The sequence below is a fragment of the Aedes albopictus genome, chromosome 2 (assembly GCF_035046485.1).
Source record: "Aedes albopictus strain Foshan chromosome 2, AalbF5, whole genome shotgun sequence".
Lineage (NCBI taxonomy): Eukaryota > Metazoa > Arthropoda > Insecta > Diptera > Culicidae > Aedes > Aedes albopictus.
The window spans coordinates 263748200-263769757 of NC_085137.1; the positions used below are offsets into that span (position 1 = coordinate 263748200).

Below are 21558 nucleotides of genomic sequence, written 5' to 3' on the forward strand. Positions count from 1 at the left end.
TGCCAACTCCCCATTGATGAATGAGGATGATGCTCCCATACAATCATCCCTCTTCCGTTTGACGAAGCTGAAAATGCAGTAAATTTCATCTCTTCTCGACATGTACTGTATACAGTATGAATATGTGTGCCGTGACCCGACCACGGACCTGACGGATAAGGGAACGCCAGAATCTTTGATGGCCAGCTTGATAAAAAGTAGTGTCTTTTTTTTTAATAACTTTCCAAACATTAAATTTTTAGTATTCATTACTATTATTCTCATTCTCTACATTGCCTCTCTTGTCTACTATATACGTTTTTTTTTATATAGCCAAAAGAAATATATTTCCTCATTTCCTCCATGGTTTGAATTCTCCCAGCAGCATGCAACGATATCAGTACTTGTGACGCATGCTTGGTTTTTTAGAGAACCTTCTTGGAAAATTTGGCCATGGTACACGGACAGAAAAGCGTTCACATTGAAACTAAAATAACGATTGTTGAATATAAACATTGAAATTCTTTTGAAAATATGTGAATTCTTATAGTTTTGCTAATTTAAAATCCATATGAGATTATGTTTGATTTAAAAATCCAGTGTTTTGTGGCGATTCTTGTGGAAACTAACATATTTCAACTTTGTTTCTAAGTCAATTCAACTGAGCAATCCCTCGGCATCGAATAGGATTGTAAAAACCACAATATTAACAAAAAATCAAGCAGAGTATTTTGATGCAAAAGTTTTACTGATAAATCCCTTGGTCACTTCTGTCAAGGCATTTACAACTTTTCTAATGCTGGAAAATGGATAGCTTTCAAATTATGCAAAGCTGTTGTACATGAAAAGCATAATTGAAAATTAATTTGAATTAGTGCGGCATGCGTTAGACAAGGTAAGACCTTTGTGAAAAGTTGTAAATTTGATTAATCATGAGATTTCCTGATTTTTCTGTGAGAATTTTTTTTTTCTTTTGTAATATAACAAATAACAACCCAGAGAAAACAAAACAAGCATGTTGTTTTCTAATAAATATATTATTGAAAGTAAAAGAAAACTATTTTTGAAAGTACCATAATATCGTAGATGTCAAGCTTGACATCCTCGTCAAAAGCCTGAAACTATTGTTATTTCAGTCAGATTTCCGATTGAGGAACAATAATACAGGATTGTTAAAACAATCATACAGGATTGTAAAAACAATCATACATTATCATTGTGGCCAAAACAATGTCAAATTCCTTTTGAATTTACGTCGAATATGGTTATTTTTACCGTAGATTTTTCTGTGTGTAAATTCATTATGATAACTTCTGTCATCGGTTTCTGCACTGAAAAATAAACATGTTAAATAAATATTTGAAATGCAAAATAGCAGAATAATATTTGAAATGATGTTGATACATATCGTATTCAAATACTTATTGCAATCACCACATGTTCAACAAGTCTTCTATGTGCAGCATACTTGAAGAAAGTATTGATGGTTTCTGTAATGATTTCATGTTTCTTCAAGTACACAATTGAACAAAGATTATTGTTTGCTTCAGACGATCAATCTCGGTTTTTTCGCTGTTCAACCAGTTGTCCTGTCCAGCCTACGTTCCTGTTCATTCATCAGCTAGCTGTTCGTAAATTTTTGGTTCACCGCCAGAATTATTGAGTCCAAGATGCGTTTTACCAATTATCTCTGAAGTTCCAATGCATCCTTAATTGAGGCCAGAATTCTACCAATCAACCAACTTATTTATTTATTTATTTGCCGTCAATCAATTGTAGACCGTTTACTCAGAGGTTGCTCTACGAATCCGTTATTGAGACCAAGATGCGACTTGCTAACCCACTAAGAGGTTTTCAATGCATCCTTTATTGAGACCAGGATTCTACTAATGAACCAACTCAGAGGTCATTTCATAAATCCGTTATTGAGTCCAAGATGCGGCTTACTAACCAACTCAGAGGTTTTCGGTGCATCTTTTATTGAGGCCAGGATTCTAATAACCAACCAACTCAGAGGTTGCTCTTTGAATCCATTATTGAGTCTAATATGCGACTTGCCAACCCACTCAGAGGTTTTCGCATTTCATAGAAGTCAGGATCGAACTTATCAACCAACACAGAGGTTGAGTTCAAGATCTGACATACTAACCAACTCAGCGGTTATTCTATGAATCCGTTATTGCGTTCAAGTTGTGATCAAAATGCCTAGTACAAGCAGCTCAGAGGTTTTCAATGCATCCTTCATTTAAGCCACAATTCTAATAATCCACCAACTCAGAGGTTTTCTTTTATAAATCCGTTGTTCAATCTATGGCGTTCGTTACCTACAAACAAATCTATCTGATTTGGAATTTTGATAGTTAACCTGAAGTGTTCGATCTGATAAATAGTTTTGAATAATTTTAATAATATATAGTGAAAAATTAAAGTTTTTCAATTTTACGATAATTTTACGAACTGCTCATTGGCAAAAATAGAATTTTCATCAATATGAATCATCATTCTATTTAAAATAAGCTTTTCAAAAAGTTTACTGGTAGATGACAGTAAGCTAATTGGACGATAACTAGAAGCTTCGGCAGGATTTTTGTCAGGCTTTAAAATTGGAACAACTTTAGCATTTTTCCATTTTCAGGAAAATATGCTAACTGAAAACATTTGTTTAATATATTAACTAAAACTGATAAGCAACTTTCTGGAAGTTTTTTGATGAGAATATAGAAAATTCCGTCATCACCCGGAGCTTTCATATTCTTAAACTTCTTTATAATAGATCTCACTTCGTCCAAATCAGTGCCCAATGAATTGTCAAAAATGTTCTCATGATTGAGAATGTTTTCGAATTCGCGGGCAACCTGATGTTCTATTGGACTAGTGAGACCTATACTGAAATTATGCGCACTTTCAAACTGTTTGGCAAGTTTTTGTGTTTTTTCAGAATTAGTTAATAATATTTTGTTATCCTCTTTCAGCGCAGGAATAGGCTTCTGAGGCTTTTTCAAAATTTTTGTCAATTACCAAAACGGCTTAGAGCCGGGGTTTAATTGAGAAACTTTATTTGCAAAATTTTTGTTTCTCAATTCGGTGAAACGTTTTTTAATTTCCTTCTGAAGATCCTGCCAGATTACTTTCAAAGCAGGATCTCGAGTTCGTTGGAATTGTCTTCTTCTCACGTTTTTAAGATGGATCAGAAGTTTCAGATCGTCGTCAATAATAACTGAGTCGAATTTAACTTCACACTTTGGTATTGATGCGTCTCTAGCTTCGACTATAGTACTAGTCAAAGTTTCGAGGGCATTGGCATTGTAACATCTAAATGGCTATCGATGTATGTTTTATATGTATCCCAGTCAGCTCTGTGATAATTGAAAGTAGAGCTGATGGGATTAAAAATCGCTTCATGGGAAATTTGAAATGTTACAGGAAGATGGTCAGAATCAAAGTCAGCATGAGTAACCAATTGGCTACAATGCTGACTTGAGTCAGTTAAGGCCAAATCTATTGTTGAGGGATTTCTAGCAGAAGAAAAACAAGTGGGGCTTTTCTATTGAATAGAAAAATATCCTGAAGAGCACTCATCAAATAAAATCCTGCCGTTTGAATTGGACTGAAGATTATTCCACGAACGGTGCTTCGCATTAAAATCACCAATTATGAAAAATTTGGTCCTGTTGCGAGTTAATTTTCGCAAATCAGATTTAAAAAAAATCTATTTGCTGGTCACTGCATTGAAAAGGCAAGTAGGCCGCAATGAAAGTATGTTTACCAAAGTACATATGTTTCAACAGAAACATCCAAAGTTTCAAAAACTTTGGTTTCAAATGATGAAAAAATTTAGTGCTTGATGCGCCTGTGAATGATGATAGCAACTCCACCACATGCTCCATCTAGGCGATCATTTCTATAAATAAAATAGTTTGGGTTTCGTTTGATTGAAGGTTTTAAATATGTTTCAGTAATAACTGCAATATGCACATTATTGATTGTTAAAAAATGGAATAGCTCATCCTTTCAAAAACTTAAAAAGTAAATTAAAACCCCTTTTAATTTTTTGTAAGAACTATAAGTGTTGTGTCCTGTCTCGCGCCGCGTGTTTTGTGTAGCTCATCCTCTTTGCCATTTAGAGAACGAGCACTCCAATTTGAAATGTTTAAAAATTTATTTGGATCCATTACCAAAACGTAATTCGACGGTGGTTGGTTCTCTCAGCAGCTGATGGAGCTCGTGGTTCATACGCTTTCTCCAAGTCCCGTCTTCCATCTGCATTCCGCCGGAGATGGAACGCAACACCTTCCGTTCGAAAACTCCAAGGGCGCGTTAGTCCTTTGCATGTAGGGTCCATGTTTCGTGCCCATAGAGGTCTAATCAGCGTTTTGTAGATAGTCAACTTCGTGTTACGGCGAACTTTATTCGATCGTAGAGTTCTGCGGAGTCCAAAGTAAGCACGATTTTCTGCCACAATGCGCCTCAGAATTTCTCTGCTGGTGTCGTTGTCGGCGGTCACCAGTGAGCCCAAGTACACGCATTCTCCAACCGCCTCGATTTCATCACCGTCGATATAAATTCGGGGTGGCGGACGCGGTGATTCCTCCTCCCTGGAACCCTTTGCCATCATGTACTTTGTCTTCGACACATTATTGACTAATACGATTCGCCTGGCTTAACTCTTTAGTCGGATGTACGTTTCCGCCATCGTCTCAAATTTACGAGCAATAATATCAATATCATCAGCGAAACCAAGCAGCTGAACGGGCTTCGTGAAAATCTTTCCACTCGTGTTTATCATCGCTCTCCTAATTGCACCCTCTAAAGCAATGTTGAACAGCAAGCACGAAAGACCATCACCTTGCCGTAACGCTCTGCGAGATTCGAAGGAACTCGAGAGTGTCCCTGATACTCGAACTACGCACATCAGTTTATCCGGGAATACGTATTCTCTAGTCTAGTCTAGTCTACACATACACAGTTATCCGGGAATCCGTATTCGTGCATAATCTGCCATAGCTGTTTTCGATCGATTGTATCATACGCCGATTTGAAATCGATGAATAAATGATGTGTGGGCACGTTGTATTCGCGGCATTTCTGCAACACCTGGCGGATGGTGAACATCTGGTCCGTTGTACGCGTTCACCCATGAATCCAGCCTAATAGGGAAGTGGAACCATCTCGGCAGGAGTCCTATTTTGGGCACTTTTATGCTATAACTCAGCCAATTTTGAACCAATTAACATAATTTTTGGAACGCGATGAGATACGTATAGTATCTAGCCGTCAACAAAATTTCAAGTCAATTGGTTTGGAATTGACTGAGTTTTAGCGAAGAGTGCCCAAAATACGGGCCGCTGCTCAAGTGGTTCTCTACCCTATTACGGCCTGATAGACGGCGGCATAAAATTTGAGAGAGTATCATTGTAACGTTGTTACGAGAAAAACACTGATTCATTATTTTAAAAACTTTTTACGCTTTCGCTAAGACGAAAAACACTGAAGTTAACGTATGGGGCTAGCAAGGGTTTATTCCTTCAAGTAACACGAGCATCCCAAGCGGTGGGAGATGAGAACCGCAAATTTAAATCTCGGATGGCTATGTTGTTTTGAGGATCTCATCACTTGAAAGCTATGATCAAACAGATTCTTCAGCTCAGCCTTTAACTGATTTGATGTTTTTTTCTAGAACAATAGTTAAAGAAGGGGCTTGGCATCGCGTAATACAGTGGAAAGATCAGGTCTTCTCAACTCGATCATTCGAAGAGTCAGACTTGTTTTTTTTATCAGGAGTTGTCGACTATAATCGTCATTGTTAGACGATCAAAAAAAGTTAAAATGCGTGTGCGGTAGTTATTTGTTTTACTAAAAGTATTTAAGCCTATTTTTTTTCTTAATTGTTACAGTAGGAGAAGATACCTTAGAAAAAAATATATTGAACGTTAGTGTTAGAGTTTTAGAGTTAGAGATAGAGTGTTAGAGTTTTTTAATTAAACAAGTAAGAAATTATAGAAAATAGTCCTAACTATGAATTTGTAGCATTGTGAACCAAAAAACTTGGAAATCTCTGCGTACCTGTGTTGTATAGCAGGTGCACGATTTCCCCGAGGACCAGGTAATCTTGTGCTAACCATATACAACGACGTCGGCAATATTGTAATGCGAATGTGTGTTATTTTTTTCATTGAAGGACACCATATTCCTTCAAGTTAAGGTGTCTGCATAGGGTGTAGGGGATAATGACTCGCCAAGTTGTTCCTTGGGACGATTTCGAAGAGGCGGCTTGTATGCCCGCCTCGTCGTCGAGCCAGCAATCGTCCCTCGCGCACCCTGGGGCGAAGTTCATCCACGCCTTTGAGGAGGTGATCGGTCGTCGAATGCCGCATTTACTTCTACGGCCTCGGAGGGAATCAACGGGGAGGTAGCCCGAGAGCAACACGGAAATCGCTCTCACCCCTGACACGGCTGCGGACGCCATTGTGAACAGTGAAGCCACGCCTCCTGGCTTGAAAGAGCGTGACCCTAGTGAAGGTCATCGGACTGCTTTGGTAGGTATCTCCTAATACTTCGCCGTCATCCAAGACCCACAGCGCTGCCGGTGTGGCACGAATCCGTCGCCTCCGGCCCATCCTCGGCGACGCCTCGGGAATATCCTCGGTCTTTCATTACGGGACCGTTGAAACCCTCGGCTTCGGCAGATTCGTCAACGCTGCTGTATTCAGGTCAGATCTACTAGATTATAAGAATACGCATTCGCAATTTAACGCCAAAATCCCTAATCGCCAAAGAAACGACGCGTCGATGAAATGCACGAAGAATTATTGTAGGTTGAAAGGGTAGAGATAGCGCGCTACAGGAATAGGTTTTAAATTCGAAACGAAGCTTCCAATATAACGAATGGAAATGAGTTAGTTTGATCTTTTTGTAATCCGTTAGTTTGACAAATTGCCCTATTTTCAGTTTTTGGATTTGGGTGGGGGAAATCAAAATGGCCATCGTTGTCTGAGCGGATCGGGTAAGGTTTAATAAGTGGATGGACTCGCCTTGAGGAGTCTCACTGGGATAGTTCTTGCTGGTCCATATATGAGTAGACTTCGACCACTCACTTGGCGCATAAGTGGAAACGGTTGTTTATACCATTCTGCCCGCGTGATACGTAACCGTACACCTTGTAGGCAGCGCTCAGTAGTGTGATCACGCGGTAGTTCCCGCAATCCAACTTGTCGCCCTTTTTGTAGATGGTACACACGATACCTCCGGTAATACTTCCTCCTCCCAAATCTTGGTAATGACCCAGTTTAGTGCTCTCACCAGTGCTGCTCCACCGTATTTTAGAAGCTCGCTTGGTAGTTGATCTGCTCCAGCGGCTTTGTTGTTTTTCAACCGACCAACCTCCTCCTCAATCTCTTGGAGGTCAGGGGCCGGCAGTCTTTCGTCCTGTGCACATACTCCTAGATCTGTTACCACGCCACCTTCGGTACTTGCAATGTCGCCATTGAGGTGCTTATCGTAATTCTCGCTCGTAAGAATATTCCCGTGATTATCTCGGCACATGTCGACTTGTGGCACAAACCCTCTGCGCGAGCGGTTCAGTTTTTTGTAGAACTTTCGTGTGTCCCTAGCGCGGTACGGCTCTTCCATCGCTTCGCGATCTTGTTCTTCCTGCTGGCGCTTATTCATCCGGAAGACTGAGTTCTGCCTGTTTCGCGCATGTCTATAACGTGCCTTATTCGCTCTCGTACGGTTTTGCAGCATTCTCGCCCATGCTGCATTCTTCTCGTTTTTAACTGTTCGCATTCGCCGTCGTTCCAGATGTTTCTGTGATTCGGAGTCGCGAAGCCTAGTGCTGTACTGCCCATAATCGTTTAAGTGACGTGAGCCCCTCTAGTTTTCAACACACTTTCAAAATTTCAACGATGAATAATGGAGAGTTTTAGATTTTTTTCGCTTTGACATCCAGCTAGTGATTAGATCTTATGTTCTTTTGAATAAAACTGGTCACAATTATGCACAATTAATAGACATTAGCTTGTGAATGCTGCCATTGTCAATGGTGGTTACGTCGACTATGCGATCATGGGCATTGTAGCCGAGGTACTACCTACACACTTAATCTCCTAATTTGATCTCGGTAAAAACGAATAACGAACTCAATCGGTAATGGTTATTTTAACTGAAATGTCGTTAAAATTTGACAGTTCATCAAAAATAACGAAATTCGGTAATTCACGTTCATTACTGATTATCGGTAAAAATGTTTGCCACAGCAATCGGCAATCTAATCATGTTGCTGAATTTCGGTGAAGCGCATCTGTCAAAAGTGAAAACAGAACGTGTTGCCGGGTGCCATCTTCGAAAAAGTAGAGGAACGAACTAGGATTTGTTGAAGCTTGAATTCTCGTAAGTAAGCAATTGAACTCGCGTTTTGCTAATCCTGTGTATGATTCTGCTATTATTTTTCATTCATCTACTAATGCCTCTTAATTTTCTTTTCAGTTTATTATTTTGGAGATGGAGCGCTGCAGAAAGAGTTCCGGATTCTCGCTTCGAAAATGTGCCAGTTTGTTTGCTGTCAGCAGAAACGAAAAGCAAAATAGTCCGTACTAAACAAATCGCTCGTAAATCTAAGCGTAAATCCACCGGGGGAAAAGATAGCTGTCCACAAAGGCCGCCCGCAGAAGCGCTCCCTCGACTGGCAGAGTAATGAAGCCGCATCTTCAAAGGCCGGGAATGGTAGCGCTGTGAAAAATCCGTCGCTACCAAAAGTCCGTTGTCGTTCCAGCGCTTGGTGAATGGCTGCGGATCTGCGCTTCGAATGTGTCGCCGTAGCTGCCCTGCAGAAAGCCAGCGAAGCATACCTGGCGGGATTGTTTGTTCGAGGACACCAGCTGTGCGCGATCCACACCGAGAGCGTCACCATCATGTCGAAGGGTATCTACCTGGTCCGGTGCATCCGTGGCGAGCGTGCGAGGAGTAGGAGGAAATGACCCCGGGAGAAGTGTTAAATTGTGTTCCGGAGTATGCATTTTTTCGTTATTTGATTGCCGCGTGAATAAAATTGTTAACGTAATTATCATTATTGTTTTATTTTACTTCTTCTTATCACTAAGCATGAAAGAAAATAAACATTTACTGAATTTCGGTAATAATTTATGCTGAAGTTTTCGGCAATGTATTACCGAACCACTCGTCAAAGTTTGACAGTTGACCTTTGTCAAGTTTGCAGACTGGTCGGCAATTTGAACTTTTACCGAGATTTTTACCGAGCACTCAGCTGTTGGATTCTCGGCGATTTATTTTGCCGGCCTCGTCAAATTAAATTAAGTGTGTATGGCGGATCGGATGTCCTCCAGCCATCTTCAAGTGTAGCTGCGCCAAGCTGCTCTTCCGTTGGTAGGGCCACTGCTAACTGCTGCGCGTAGTCTTGAGCCACTTCTTAGTTAGGCAGCTGCTCGATGTTGAGCCGCGGCGTTCGACTTCAACGCGTGGGAATAACCGTCGAAAGTTTTGAGCGCAGGCATACAGCTACTAAGTAGTGATCCGAAACTATATTAGTATCAGGTATCAGAAGGCCGGCTCCAGAGGCACGTTATCCTCCATTTGGGACATTTGTGCCATCGCCAAAATAACAGCCTATTTCATCATCTACCTGAGGAAAAGGAAGGAAAAAGGATTTGGATGGGGATAGGGACAGGTAGGGAAATAGGAAAATACCCTGGAAGAGGGTACTAACGCACAAGCGTACCACAATGGGTTCAAACAGCGCCCTGAAAAGGGCACTGTAATAACGCATAAAGCGAAGGAGAGCCTATAGCTCTTTACCACAGCGGGTTAAGAAAAACAGAATATCCTGAAGATTCAGGTTTCTGAAGTCAGTTTCACTTAATAAGTATTTACCGAATACTCGGAAACGCAGTTGCGCGAAAACTGGACAGTTACATATCAAATGATACGAAGTTCCATAATCGGATTCACAGCTATCACAGGCAAATGAATCAGCTTGCTGAATATTCGCCATGTGATAGCTGAGTCGGCAGTGGCCAGTTAATGATTTGACCAGCATGCTGCAATTCTGCTTAGACAGATTAGTTAGATACTTCGCCACCCGTAGAGATGGCTCAGCACTATACAATTTGGTTTGACGACATGACTCCAAACTATTCCAATATTGTCTGTGTTGAGTGACAGCCCAGGTGTGAATCTGAAGCTTAATCCAACACTTCGATATCGGAATAGCTGGCTCAGGGCCAATGAAGTCATGTGATGCTCCAGAGCGAGCTAACTCATCAGCCAATTCATTTCCAGCGATGGAAGAATGACCAGGTACCCATAGAAGGTGAACAGCGTTTGCTGAATTCAGCTCCTCGATTTGAGTTCGACAAGCGATAACTATCTTCGACCTGGAGTTGGCCGAAGCAAATGCTTTAATAACAGCCTGGCTATCTGAACAGAAGTATATTACTTTGCCCATTACGTACTGCTGAAGTGCTGATTGCACTCCGCACATAAGAGCAAAGATTTCGGCCTGAAAAACGGTGCAGTGTCTACCAAGTGAGTAAGACTAATACAGCCTTAGCTCACGAGAATAAACACCAGCACCTGCTCGACCTTCGAGAAGGGAGCCATCAGTGTAACATACGATGCCGTCTGAAATACTTCTTTCCAGATAACCAGATGTCCACTCTTCCCGGGAAGGGAATTTCGTGGAAAATGTCCTATATGGAAAATTACAAGCAATTGTACTGCCCATGATCGCATACCAGTCCCATCTTTGCTGGGTTTCCTATTCATATGGGACAATTATGCGATCATAGGCAGTATAAGATCACTTGGAGCAAGGACAATTTTGTCCCAATTCACTAAAAGTGGAAACAACGAGGTGTGTGTTGATGTGCGGTTCACAGGAGTTTCCTCTAATAGACCGAGTACCCGTAACCGGTAAGTGCAAGAAAGGGCTTCTTGTTTGAGATGAATGTGTAGTGGGGCAACGTCAAAGAGAACTTCTAGCGCTGCCGTGGGAGTTGAAAAGAACGCTCCAGACATCGCCATTAAGCACATCCTTTGGAGATGGCCTAATTTTGATTGGACCGTTCCCACTTCACCCTTTTGCCACCACACAAGACATCCATAAGCCAATATTGGCCGAACCACAGTTGTGTAAATCCATTTGGTATACTTGGGTTTTAGACCCCAAGTTGTACCAAAAGTACGCCGGCATTGCCCGAAGGCCATACAAGCTTTCTTGATTCTGAACTCAATGTGAGGTGTCCAGGAAAGCTTGGAATCAAGAATGACTCCAACGTACTTTACCTGTTCAGTCACATCGATTTCAGAATCAAAGAGACGCAAAGGTCGAACGTCATTACGGTTTCGCCTTTCCGTGAAAAGAACAATAGATGTTTTACTCGGATTAACCGAAAGGCCATATTGGCGACACCAACCCTCAACTACCTGAAGGGCGTTTTGCATCAGGTCGAAAAGGGTGCTGATGCACATATCAACTAACAATGTTAGGTAGTCGTCGGCAAAACCAAAAGTAGGAAAACCGCTATTATTGAGTTGCCTCAATAGCGTATCTGCTACGAGATTCCACAAAAGCGGTGATAAGACTCCCCCTTGGGGGCATCCACAAACACTCAATTTCCTAATCCCTGCTAGACGCAATGTCGAGAAGAGATATCGGTTTATGAGCATTTGGTGAATCCAATTGGAAATCATTGGAGATATACCATGACTCCGTGCGGCTTCCAATATGGCATCGAAAGGCACGTTGTCAAAGGCACCCTCGATATCTAAGAAAACACCCAAACAAGATTGCTTTTGAGCGAATGCTTTCTCGATATCGTAAACAACCTTGTGTAAAAGAGTCACAGTGGACTTACCAGATTGGTAGGCATGTTGGTTCACATGAAGAGGCACGTTGGCCAGATGAACATCACGGATGTGATGATCCACAATGCGTTCTAAGCATTTCAGAAGAAAAGAGGTCAAACTGATAGGTCTGAAACTCTTTGCTTCTTCATACGACGCACGACCCACTTTCGGAATAAACTTAACAGTAATATCCCTCCAGGATTTGGGAATATACCCTGTAGCAAAACTGCAAACAAGTAGTTTTTTTTTTCAAAACATGTTTGAAATGATCAAATCCCTTCTGAAGCAAAATAGGATAAATCCCATCTGCCCCAGGAGATTTGAAAGGAGCAAAGCTATTAAGAGCCCACTCAATCGATTCTATAGTTACAATACTCCGAGCCGAAGCTAAAGAATCATAACTACAAGAAAAGACATCAGCATCATCCGAAGATGCAATATCCACACATCCAGGGAAGTGTGTGCTGAATAAGCATTCCAGAACTTCCTCATTAGAGGAAGTCAGATCGCCATTTGGCAAACGAAGTTCGTTCACCCGGAAATCCTTAGATTTCGCAAGGAATTTGTTTAACCGACTGACTTCACTCAAGCTGGAAACATTTGTACAAAGGTTTTTCCAGCCGGATCGTTCAGCAGACCGGAGAGCTTTCCTGTAGGCCTTGCGAGCCGACCTGAAAGCCTCCGAACCAGCCGAACGTCGTCTGTTCCAACTCTTCCTACATTGTTTCCTGAGTTTTGCCAGATCAGAGTTCCACCAAGGGATTCTTCTTGTGATTTTCACAGACCGTAGAGGGCATGCTTCTTCAAAAGCTTCCATGATGAAGGTCGTTGTAGTATCAACGGCATCATCTAAATCACTTGGAGTGTCAATGGATGGTGAATATCCATGAAATTTGGCAGCAACCAAATCAGTATAAAGATCCCAGTTTGTTGACCGAGGATTCCTGAAACGCAATGTTTGCGAAGTAATATTTAAATGTTCAAAAAAGATGTAGCGATGGTCAGATAAAGATTCTTCATCTGACACATGCCAATTGGTCAGCTCGTGACTAATTCTGCTAGAGCAAAGCGTTTTATCTAACACTTCCTCTCTAGCAGATACCATGAAGGTTGGGCGGTTGCCTATGTTAAGTAATGCAAGATCTGTACTACTTAAGTACTCCATCAAACTGGAGCCTCTCAAGTTGATGTCAGAGCTGCCTCAGATGATATGGTGAGTATTAGCATCACTGCCAACAATTAGCGGAAGGCCTTTTGAAGTGCAGTATGCGATGACTTGTTTAAAAGCATCCGTAGGGGATGGTTCATCATGCGGTAAATACACAGAACAATAGACGTATTTCCTGTTGAGGTTTCCAACAGATACATCAATTGTGATAGCACATACATCTCTGGTGGTTAGTTCAGAGATGAGTGTAGCAACTATTGCGTTGTTGACAAGCACACAGGCTCGAGGCATGACACGCGAGTTTGCCATTTCATGTTTACTGAAAGTGGCAAACACCGGGTTCACAAGGTTTCCTAGATAGAAATTTCCCTTACGAAAGTAAGGTTCTTGTACCAAGGCCACTTGGGCTGTACCATTTTGCATAAGTCTGCAAAGATTGATCGTTGCTGTTCTTTTATGCTGAAGATTGATCTGAGCTATCTTAACCGTAGCCACTACCCAAACTAGGTAAGATTAAACTCTTCGCAACAACAGCAACAATAAAACCAAATCGGTATCGATTGGAAAATGCCAAAGGCGAGGATACACAGAATACACTGTGTAAATCGCATAATGCGAAACCATATAGGTGAAAATTTAAACTAATTAACAACATCTTCATAATCCCGTCCTTATTTAGCCTCAAGTGAGACTAAAGAAGGGCAGCTGATTGTCTCGGAGAAACACAAGGTCCACTGCACCATTGCTCCGGTTAGCGCAGTAAGGGCTACATACTGTGGAGGGCGCCCTGGTACTCCACAGGCTCCGTTAGCGGATAGGTTTTTATTAGACCCCCCCTAGCCATTCATTCGTAGGCACGGTAAGCATAAAGCCGCATCACACCATGAATTAGGGGTCACCTGTTGGTGGATTCTTACCACCAGAACAGGCGGTCCGTAGTGTTATTCTTAGCCAATTGAGACAATCGCTACCGACACTACACAGCTATCTAGGCTGATCGAAAAAAGAAGTTAATATTGATGATCAACTTCATACGGACTCGAACAGCCGACACCTCTGAGCCGACACCAGCTGAGACCTCATGAAAACATTTAGCTGACAACTCGGCTGTGTTAATCTTGGCATCGAGATTCTGCATTATAAATGAAGTGTGTGGAGCTGTAAATTAGGTTGAGCGGTTAAAAATAAAATTTAAAAAAAAAGTTTATACGGTTCGCATTACCCCACTAGTTTACCTAACTAAGAAACACGTTGCAATCTTATAGGCTTAGAATTACTTAGCGTTCGTCGCAAAGTATCTAAATCGTTCTTTGTATCAGATATCTTATGTGTAAGGTTTTTAATCAATACTCCAACGAATTTGACTCTCACCTTTCCCGGAATGTGTTGCGCAGGATTTTCGTCAATGTATTTCAAATGTATACAAGAAGTATTTATACTTCAAGTGTACTTAGGCTAATTTTAACCCTCCTAATGCATCACGTTTGGAACAGATCGCTGACGTAGTGTACGGTTGGTGTCGAAAATTACCCTAATGCACAAGGAGGGTTAGGATAGCTGGTTAATTTTAAGTTGCATTGTATCATTTGGAGTTAATTGTGTACTTAAAAGATGAATAAAGAAAAGATTTACAGAAGAATTAAGTTACCGCTATATCTCCAGAGTCTTTTTAGAAAATAATTGACGTAATTTCTGATATCTGTGGAGTTCTGTAGTAATGCATGGAGCAGGAATGGTCTACCTTGTTTTAGAAATATAATTTAAAGCTTGTGAATTTTAGAATGATTGTAATCAGGTAGGCCCGGTATGAGGTACAATCTCTTTTCGATCCGGCGCTTTGACCAGTTGGGAATGGAAGTAGTGTTTGCAAAGAATGAAGCCCGGATCAAACGGCATGGAGAAGTGGTGTGCTGCGCTGGTCGGCGGGACCGACTGTATGAGCTGAACGTGGAAATTAAGAAGCAAGTGAACTCGGAAGTGTTGATAAGTGTAAAGCCTATGAACGAAGTCTAACTGTGGCACAGGCGATATGGGCATATCGGTAAAAGTGGACTGTCGAAGCTGATTAGTGGACGAATGGTGAATGGCCTTGAGCTGAAGAATAGTGTTGATGCCGGTGGTGCTGTATGCGCCCTCTGCATGAAAGGTAAGCAAACAAGGAAGCCGTTCAAGCAGATGCTATTACCCCAGAGCTCCCGACCCCTCGAACTGGTCCACAGTGATGTCTGTGGCGCTATGACCCCGACGGCCTGGAATGGTAAGCGATTCTTTATTACTTTTACTGACGATTTCACGCACTTCAGTGCGGTGTATTTCCTGCACACTAAAGATTAAACCTTGGATGCTTTCCAAACGTTCGTGTCTGTGGCTGAGGCACAGTTTAGAAGCCGCGTTAGTCGCCTCCGATGCGATAACGGTGGCGAGTATATCGGCGAAAATTTCCAGAAGTACTGTCGTGCCAAGGGCATCCAGGTCGAGTATACTGTTCCCCACACACCGGAACAGAACGGTGTGAGCGAGAGGTTCAACCGTACGATCATGGATAAAGCGAGATCGATGATAGAGGATTCCGACAAGGTTATGTGGTGCGAGGCAATAATAACGGCCGTATACTTGATAAACCGTAGTCCCACAGCAGCGTTGACGGGGAACACCTTACGAGATGTGGCACGGCCAGAAGCCGGACGTGTCAAAGTTGCGGATTTTTTGTAGCAAGGCCTTTTGTTGCGTACCAAAAGCGAAACGTAAGAAACTGGATTCTCGTAGTCAAGAGTGTCGTCTAGTCGGGTATGGCGTAAATGGATATCGAGTATGGGACGGTCGAAGGGTATTCCTTGCACGAGACGTTGTCATCGAAGAATCACCGTTGGCAGAACAAGTTCGAGGGGTTGAAGAGGAGCGTGAAGAGGATTCAATGAATCGTCGTCAGCTTGCCGGACCCGTTTCATTCGATTCTGCTGAGGAAGGCGACCACCCCGGAGCTGCTAAAGCCGGGGGTGGCGAAGAAGACGGTGCAGTTGGCGGAGAAGCTGTAAACGATGAAGAGGACGTCGAGGGAGATACTGATGAGCTACCGGAAGCCTCCGGTGCAGTACGTCGGAGTGAATGTGTGCGAAAACCACCATCCAAGCTGAAGGACTATATTTCTGTAGCTTTTGCTTTGAACGCCGAGAGCTACGTTGAGGACATAGCCAACATTGATGATTTGAAGCGGATGGAAGATTGGCCAGACTGGAAACGTGCAATCGAGGAGGAATTAGGTTCGTTGGCTGAAAACGACACCTGGCAGCTAGTTGATCTTCCTCAGGGCCGCAGGGCCATAGATTGCAAATGGGTGTTTCGGCTAAAGCTTAACTCTGACGGAAGCATCCAGAAACGTAAAGCGAGGCTAGTGGCCAAGGGGTTCAGCCAGCAATATGGGTTCGACTTCTCCGAAATGTCTACAGTCCGGACGATGCTGGCCCTAGCAAACCAGCATTATCTTGTGGTCCATCAAATGGACGTCAAATCGGCGTTTTTGCATGGACGACTAACCGAGGACATATACATGCGCCAGCCAAGAGGATTTGAGGAGGGGAACCAGGTTTGTAAATTGAACAAATCCATCTATGGGCTGAAACAAGCGTCCAAAGCCTGGAACGACCGATTCAACCAGTTTGCGACACAGATCGGTTTCCATCGGTGCGAGGAAGATGCTTGTTTGTACGTGCGAAACGGAAAGTCTGGACCGGTGTATGTGTTGCTGTACGTCGACGATATTTTGATCCTGTCGAAGTCCCTACGTGAAGTTCAGATCGTCAAGGAGTTGCTGAAGCATGAGTTCAAAATGGTTGACCTTGGTGATACTGAGATGTTCCTTGGGCTGAAAATAAAAAGTTTTGCTGCGAAGGGTGTGATCAAGTTGAGCCAACCGGGATATGCGGAAGCGGTTGTCAAGCGGTTCGGAATGGATCAATGTAAGCCGGCGAGCACTCCAATAGAAGCAAACTTGCAGCTGAAAAGAGCAGAACTACCGGCGAACCTGGACAAGCCGTACCGAGAACTAATCGGATGTCTAACTTATCTAGTGGTTACTTCTCGTCCAGATTTAAGTGCAGCGGTGTCATATTTCAGCCAGTTTCAATCAAACCCAACATAGGATCATTGGGTACATGCAAAACGCATGCTTCGCTACTTGCGCGGCACTACAAGTCATGGGCTGGTGTACAAGAAGAGTGAAGCGACAGTTGGGCAGATTGTGGGATTCGCCGATGCTAACTGGGCGACGGACATCAACGATCGACATTCGGTTTCCGGTTATGCCTTCAAAGTCTATGGGGCGACAACGGCCTGGAGCACCAAGAAACAAAGGACAGTTGCGTTATCCTCAACGGAGGCCGAATGTTCGGCCCTTGCAGACTGTGTCTGTGAAGCCTTGTGGTTCCGAAAGCTGTTTAACGAACTGAACCTTCCGGAACATCAACCATCGGTCATATTCGAGGACAATCAATCCACAATTGCGTTTTCGGAATCTGATGCACCCTCGAAGCGGCTCAAGCATACCGCAGTGAAAATACAATTTATAAAGGAAGCCGTTCAGACTGGAAAGGTTGCTGTAAGGTACATACCAACCGGTGACCAACCAGCAGACATTTTAACGAAAGGTCTTGTACCGGCGCTGTTCAATAAACATTGTTCAAACCTTGGACTACAACAGTGATAAGATTAAGGAGGGGTGTTAAAAGTAAACTTATCACAGTGGGTAATTGGAACAATGTATTTGATTAACTTTATTGTAGTGTGTATTTGAACCATTGTCAATTGAATTTGTTTTAGCGTGCACACTGTTCATTCTAATAAATCGCTCTGTATGAAACGGGCGTGTTGTTGTTCTCTCTGCTGCCCATTTTCCTTATTAATTACAACCATTCGGAGAGGGTATTCTGCTTAGAGGGTTCGAAAAGTCGGTACTAGTGCTTGTGCACTTCAAACTTTTTTTTTGTTAAACGGCACTACACCGTCTTGAACCAGAGGTTGCACAGACTTAACGATCACAAACATGAGACAATGGACAACACACGAAACACCCAGCGGTCCGTGGTCCATTGGAGAATTTTCCGTTTGGCGAAAAGTTTCCGCTGACTGCTGCAGGAAGCGAACCCACACTCGGAGGCTTACGAAACGCCGTGACGGCTGGAGCTGCCAACCACACGCTGGTCACGAAGCCCACATGATCTTCTTTCAAAATACCAAAAGAGCGCTTCAATTACAAAACAAAACTGTAGAATAACTATTACGTGATGTAAGCTTATCACAATATTTGATTGAACATTTTTGATACAAATACCTTAACTTATACATATCACAATGAAAGCAATAAAATGTATTTGAAAATTCAGTTCAATTTTTTCAAAATGACTACATAAATAAATGCGTGCTGGTGGGAAAGTTTCAGAACCCCTGCCCTATTTCATTTGTTGCAGATTGACTGAACCTATGAAATATATATGTAGCTTAATACAATAAAATATTACGTACCGATACTTGGTCGCACTATACAAACAGGCAATTGCGGGTAGTTATCCCTGACGAGACATTCAGTCAACCGTTTGGAGTACGTGTACGTATTGGGATGCGGCTTCAACAAATTGGGTGTTATAAGATCGAGTGTCTTCTCATCCATCCATTCAATCGCTCGCATCAAGTCATACGGACTATGGTGAAAATCATATACACGTTCATTCAACACTTCCTAAAAAATAAATAAATAAATTGCATCATTGAGCACTGCATTGCAATGCATTATTCAATATTGGCACTTACCTTATCGCAATAGCAAAAAGCTGTTGACAGATGCAGCAAAACTTGCAGTTTTCTCATCTGTTTGCACAAATCCAGCACACGTTTCGTGCCGACCGTGTTCATTTCTATGGCATCCTTCAGGTTCGCTTCCAGTTTGAGCGTTGCAGCGCAATGAAAAACAATTTCAGCTTCATTTGCGAGCTTTTCGACGTCTTCACGTGAAATACCTAGACCGTCGAATGTGATATCACCTTGTATAGGAACCAGTTTTTTGAATACTTCGGGTTTTTGGTTTTTGATGCGTTGAAATACCTAAAACACAAATTACAATTTTACAAAACAGAAACGATACCCATTTATGCTGCGATATTCACTTTAAACGGTGGGTAGTACCCTGAACATTATATTAAAGCCTAAAACATATTTTTCCTGGCTAATTAACAGAATGATGATTATAAGAAAAAGTTATGCAATGCCTTCCGTATTATCCATGTTACTCACTTAGCAAAGCTATACCGTTTTCCGATACATATAATTCATTTATTTTTATTTTTCTAAACGTTCTTCCAGCACTTCAAAAGAGTACATAAGCCAATGAATATAGCGCATTTAGTTCATCACTGGACTATCGCACTAGTTTTTACGAGTGCGAAAACGCTAATAAAAGTGCGCGATAGCATCGAATCAACTCGGTGTCTTCCAGAGATGCATTTTGAACGCTCATGTTCGGTGAGCGTGCCAAAATTGTTCCCTTTGAGCTCTCAAGATCATGTTCAACATTTTGAACACAATCTTGATTACTAGATTGAACACGGAGCGGTGTTCAAATTTTGACAGGTCAAATGCGTTTTGACTGGACTGGAAATTTGGAAGTCGGGGCTATCGATGAGAAAATCATTTTGCAATGCTTTTAAACCCTTAGTTATCGTTCCGTAAAAGATCTGGGCTAAATATTTTCATTACGCCAGGACGGGACCAGGTCCTCAAGTCCTTTCCAATGATATAATACCGTGCTTCTCATTAGCTCAGCTGGATCTGTCAGAGCCACGGCATAATGTAGTGAAAACCTCGCAAGGATCCACGCCATAATATCGTTGAATTTAGATATGTAGATGTCCAGGCCTAAACGGGATCTGGCTGGGTTAATGAGGAGAGTCTTTTATTCATTTACATTTTTTGAAGCGCAAGTCCCCGTAGGTTGCTCCCACAGGGCCAACGCATTATAGGCCGCAAATGCTCGGATATTTTCCGAATAGTCAATTGATATATGGGACTCAAATCCATTCTGTTTCAATTTCATTGAGGAAAATATCGTCGAGCAAAACGTAAGTAACAGCATCGACAGCAACTAAAATGGCTGTAATCAATGAATTCTTTTCATATAAAAAAAACCTTTTTTAGAGAGTTGGGCCCATGAAGACATTCACAAATGATAATCTATAAAACCGTGACAACTTTTGAATGCATTAGACAGGCAGGGACCTGCAGGGACTAATCATTTCATTTTTATATCTAAATTGCTTTTTCACGGTTTGGTAGGGAGAATAACTAAAAGACACAAAATGACACCTACGGGTGCCTATGGTAGCAATGTGTTGCTACATGTTGCTACTAGCTACGAAGTGCACGTTGATCAGGCACCTGAAAAGTTTGAACATGAACACGGCTCACGTGAGCATAACTCTTGAACAGAACATGAACAGAACACGTTCAAATGCATCTTTGCTTCAGGGCACTTGTTCACCATAGATTGAAGAAATAGTGCGCCGAAGACATCAACCTGATTTGATGCAATCGCGCACTTTTATTTACGTTTTCGCACTTATAAGGTCGCAGTTCGCAGTCCAGTGGTGAACTAAATGCGGTATATAAACTAAAATATGTATGTGGCGTAACCAGAAATTCTGTGCATATTTTTAGGTTTGAGCCGAAGCTAAAAAGATGATAGCAACAACAGTTTTGTTCAGTGGAACAGATTGAAATTGTTCAAAGTTGCATCCTGCTCTTACCCATTTCTTGACAAATTGGGTATTTTTTTTTTTACTTAAACGTTTATTTTAGGCTCATGCGCCACCAAGCATAACGGAGCCGACAAATTGGGTACCCGTGCAGAAGAAAATAGCTGCAGAATACCACACGGACTCAGGTATGCAAAACCCAATACCTACAACCTGAACAAGGTATTAGGTAGCCCTACATCTATATCTATCTATATCTTCTATACATATAAAAATAAATTTCTGTCTGTCTGTCTGTATGTCTGTCTGTCTGACCACTGTGCATTCGAAAACTACTGAACCGATCGGAGTGAAATTTTGTATGTGGGTATTTCGGAGACCGGGGAAGGTTCTTAGCTAGGTGTGAGACCTCTCCGGTCTCTGGAACGGGGGGCTCCCATACAGATGACTTCGCCGGGGACGTCCCTATGGAGCTGTATGTCAAAAAACAAAGTAGGCAAGCAGTACGACGTTTGCCGGGACAGCTAGTCTATATATATAAAAATGAGTTTGAAGTCCCTTTGAGGCAACAAAACTCACGAACGGCTGAACCGATCAGGATGACTCTTGCATGGTTCGATTCATATTCATGGTGTGATGTTTCAGGCTCAACAGTTGTCAAACCACCACAGCTTGGCAAGACAACGTTTGCCAGGACAGCTAATAAGAATTAAAATACCTGAGATGATAATTGGTGTGTATTCCACGAATTCCACGTGAATAATGACATCAGGTATTGCAATACCTCAATAATAACCGACAATTTTTCCA

At 42.1% G+C, this 21558-nt stretch overlaps 1 protein-coding gene across 2 annotated transcripts in view; it reads right to left on the minus strand.

Annotated features, from left to right (window-relative positions):
* Positions 1–21558, minus strand: part of LOC109421957 (putative fatty acyl-CoA reductase CG5065) — a 74169-nt gene that overhangs the window by 7272 nt on the left and 45339 nt on the right. For both annotated transcript variants that reach the window (XM_062851732.1, XM_062851733.1), the window contains 2 exons: positions 18812–19102; positions 18527–18740 (listed from right to left, as the gene is read on the minus strand). In XM_062851732.1, the coding sequence (XP_062707716.1) occupies positions 18527–18740; positions 18812–19102 (505 nt within the window). The remainder of the gene's footprint in view (positions 1–18526; positions 18741–18811; positions 19103–21558) is intronic.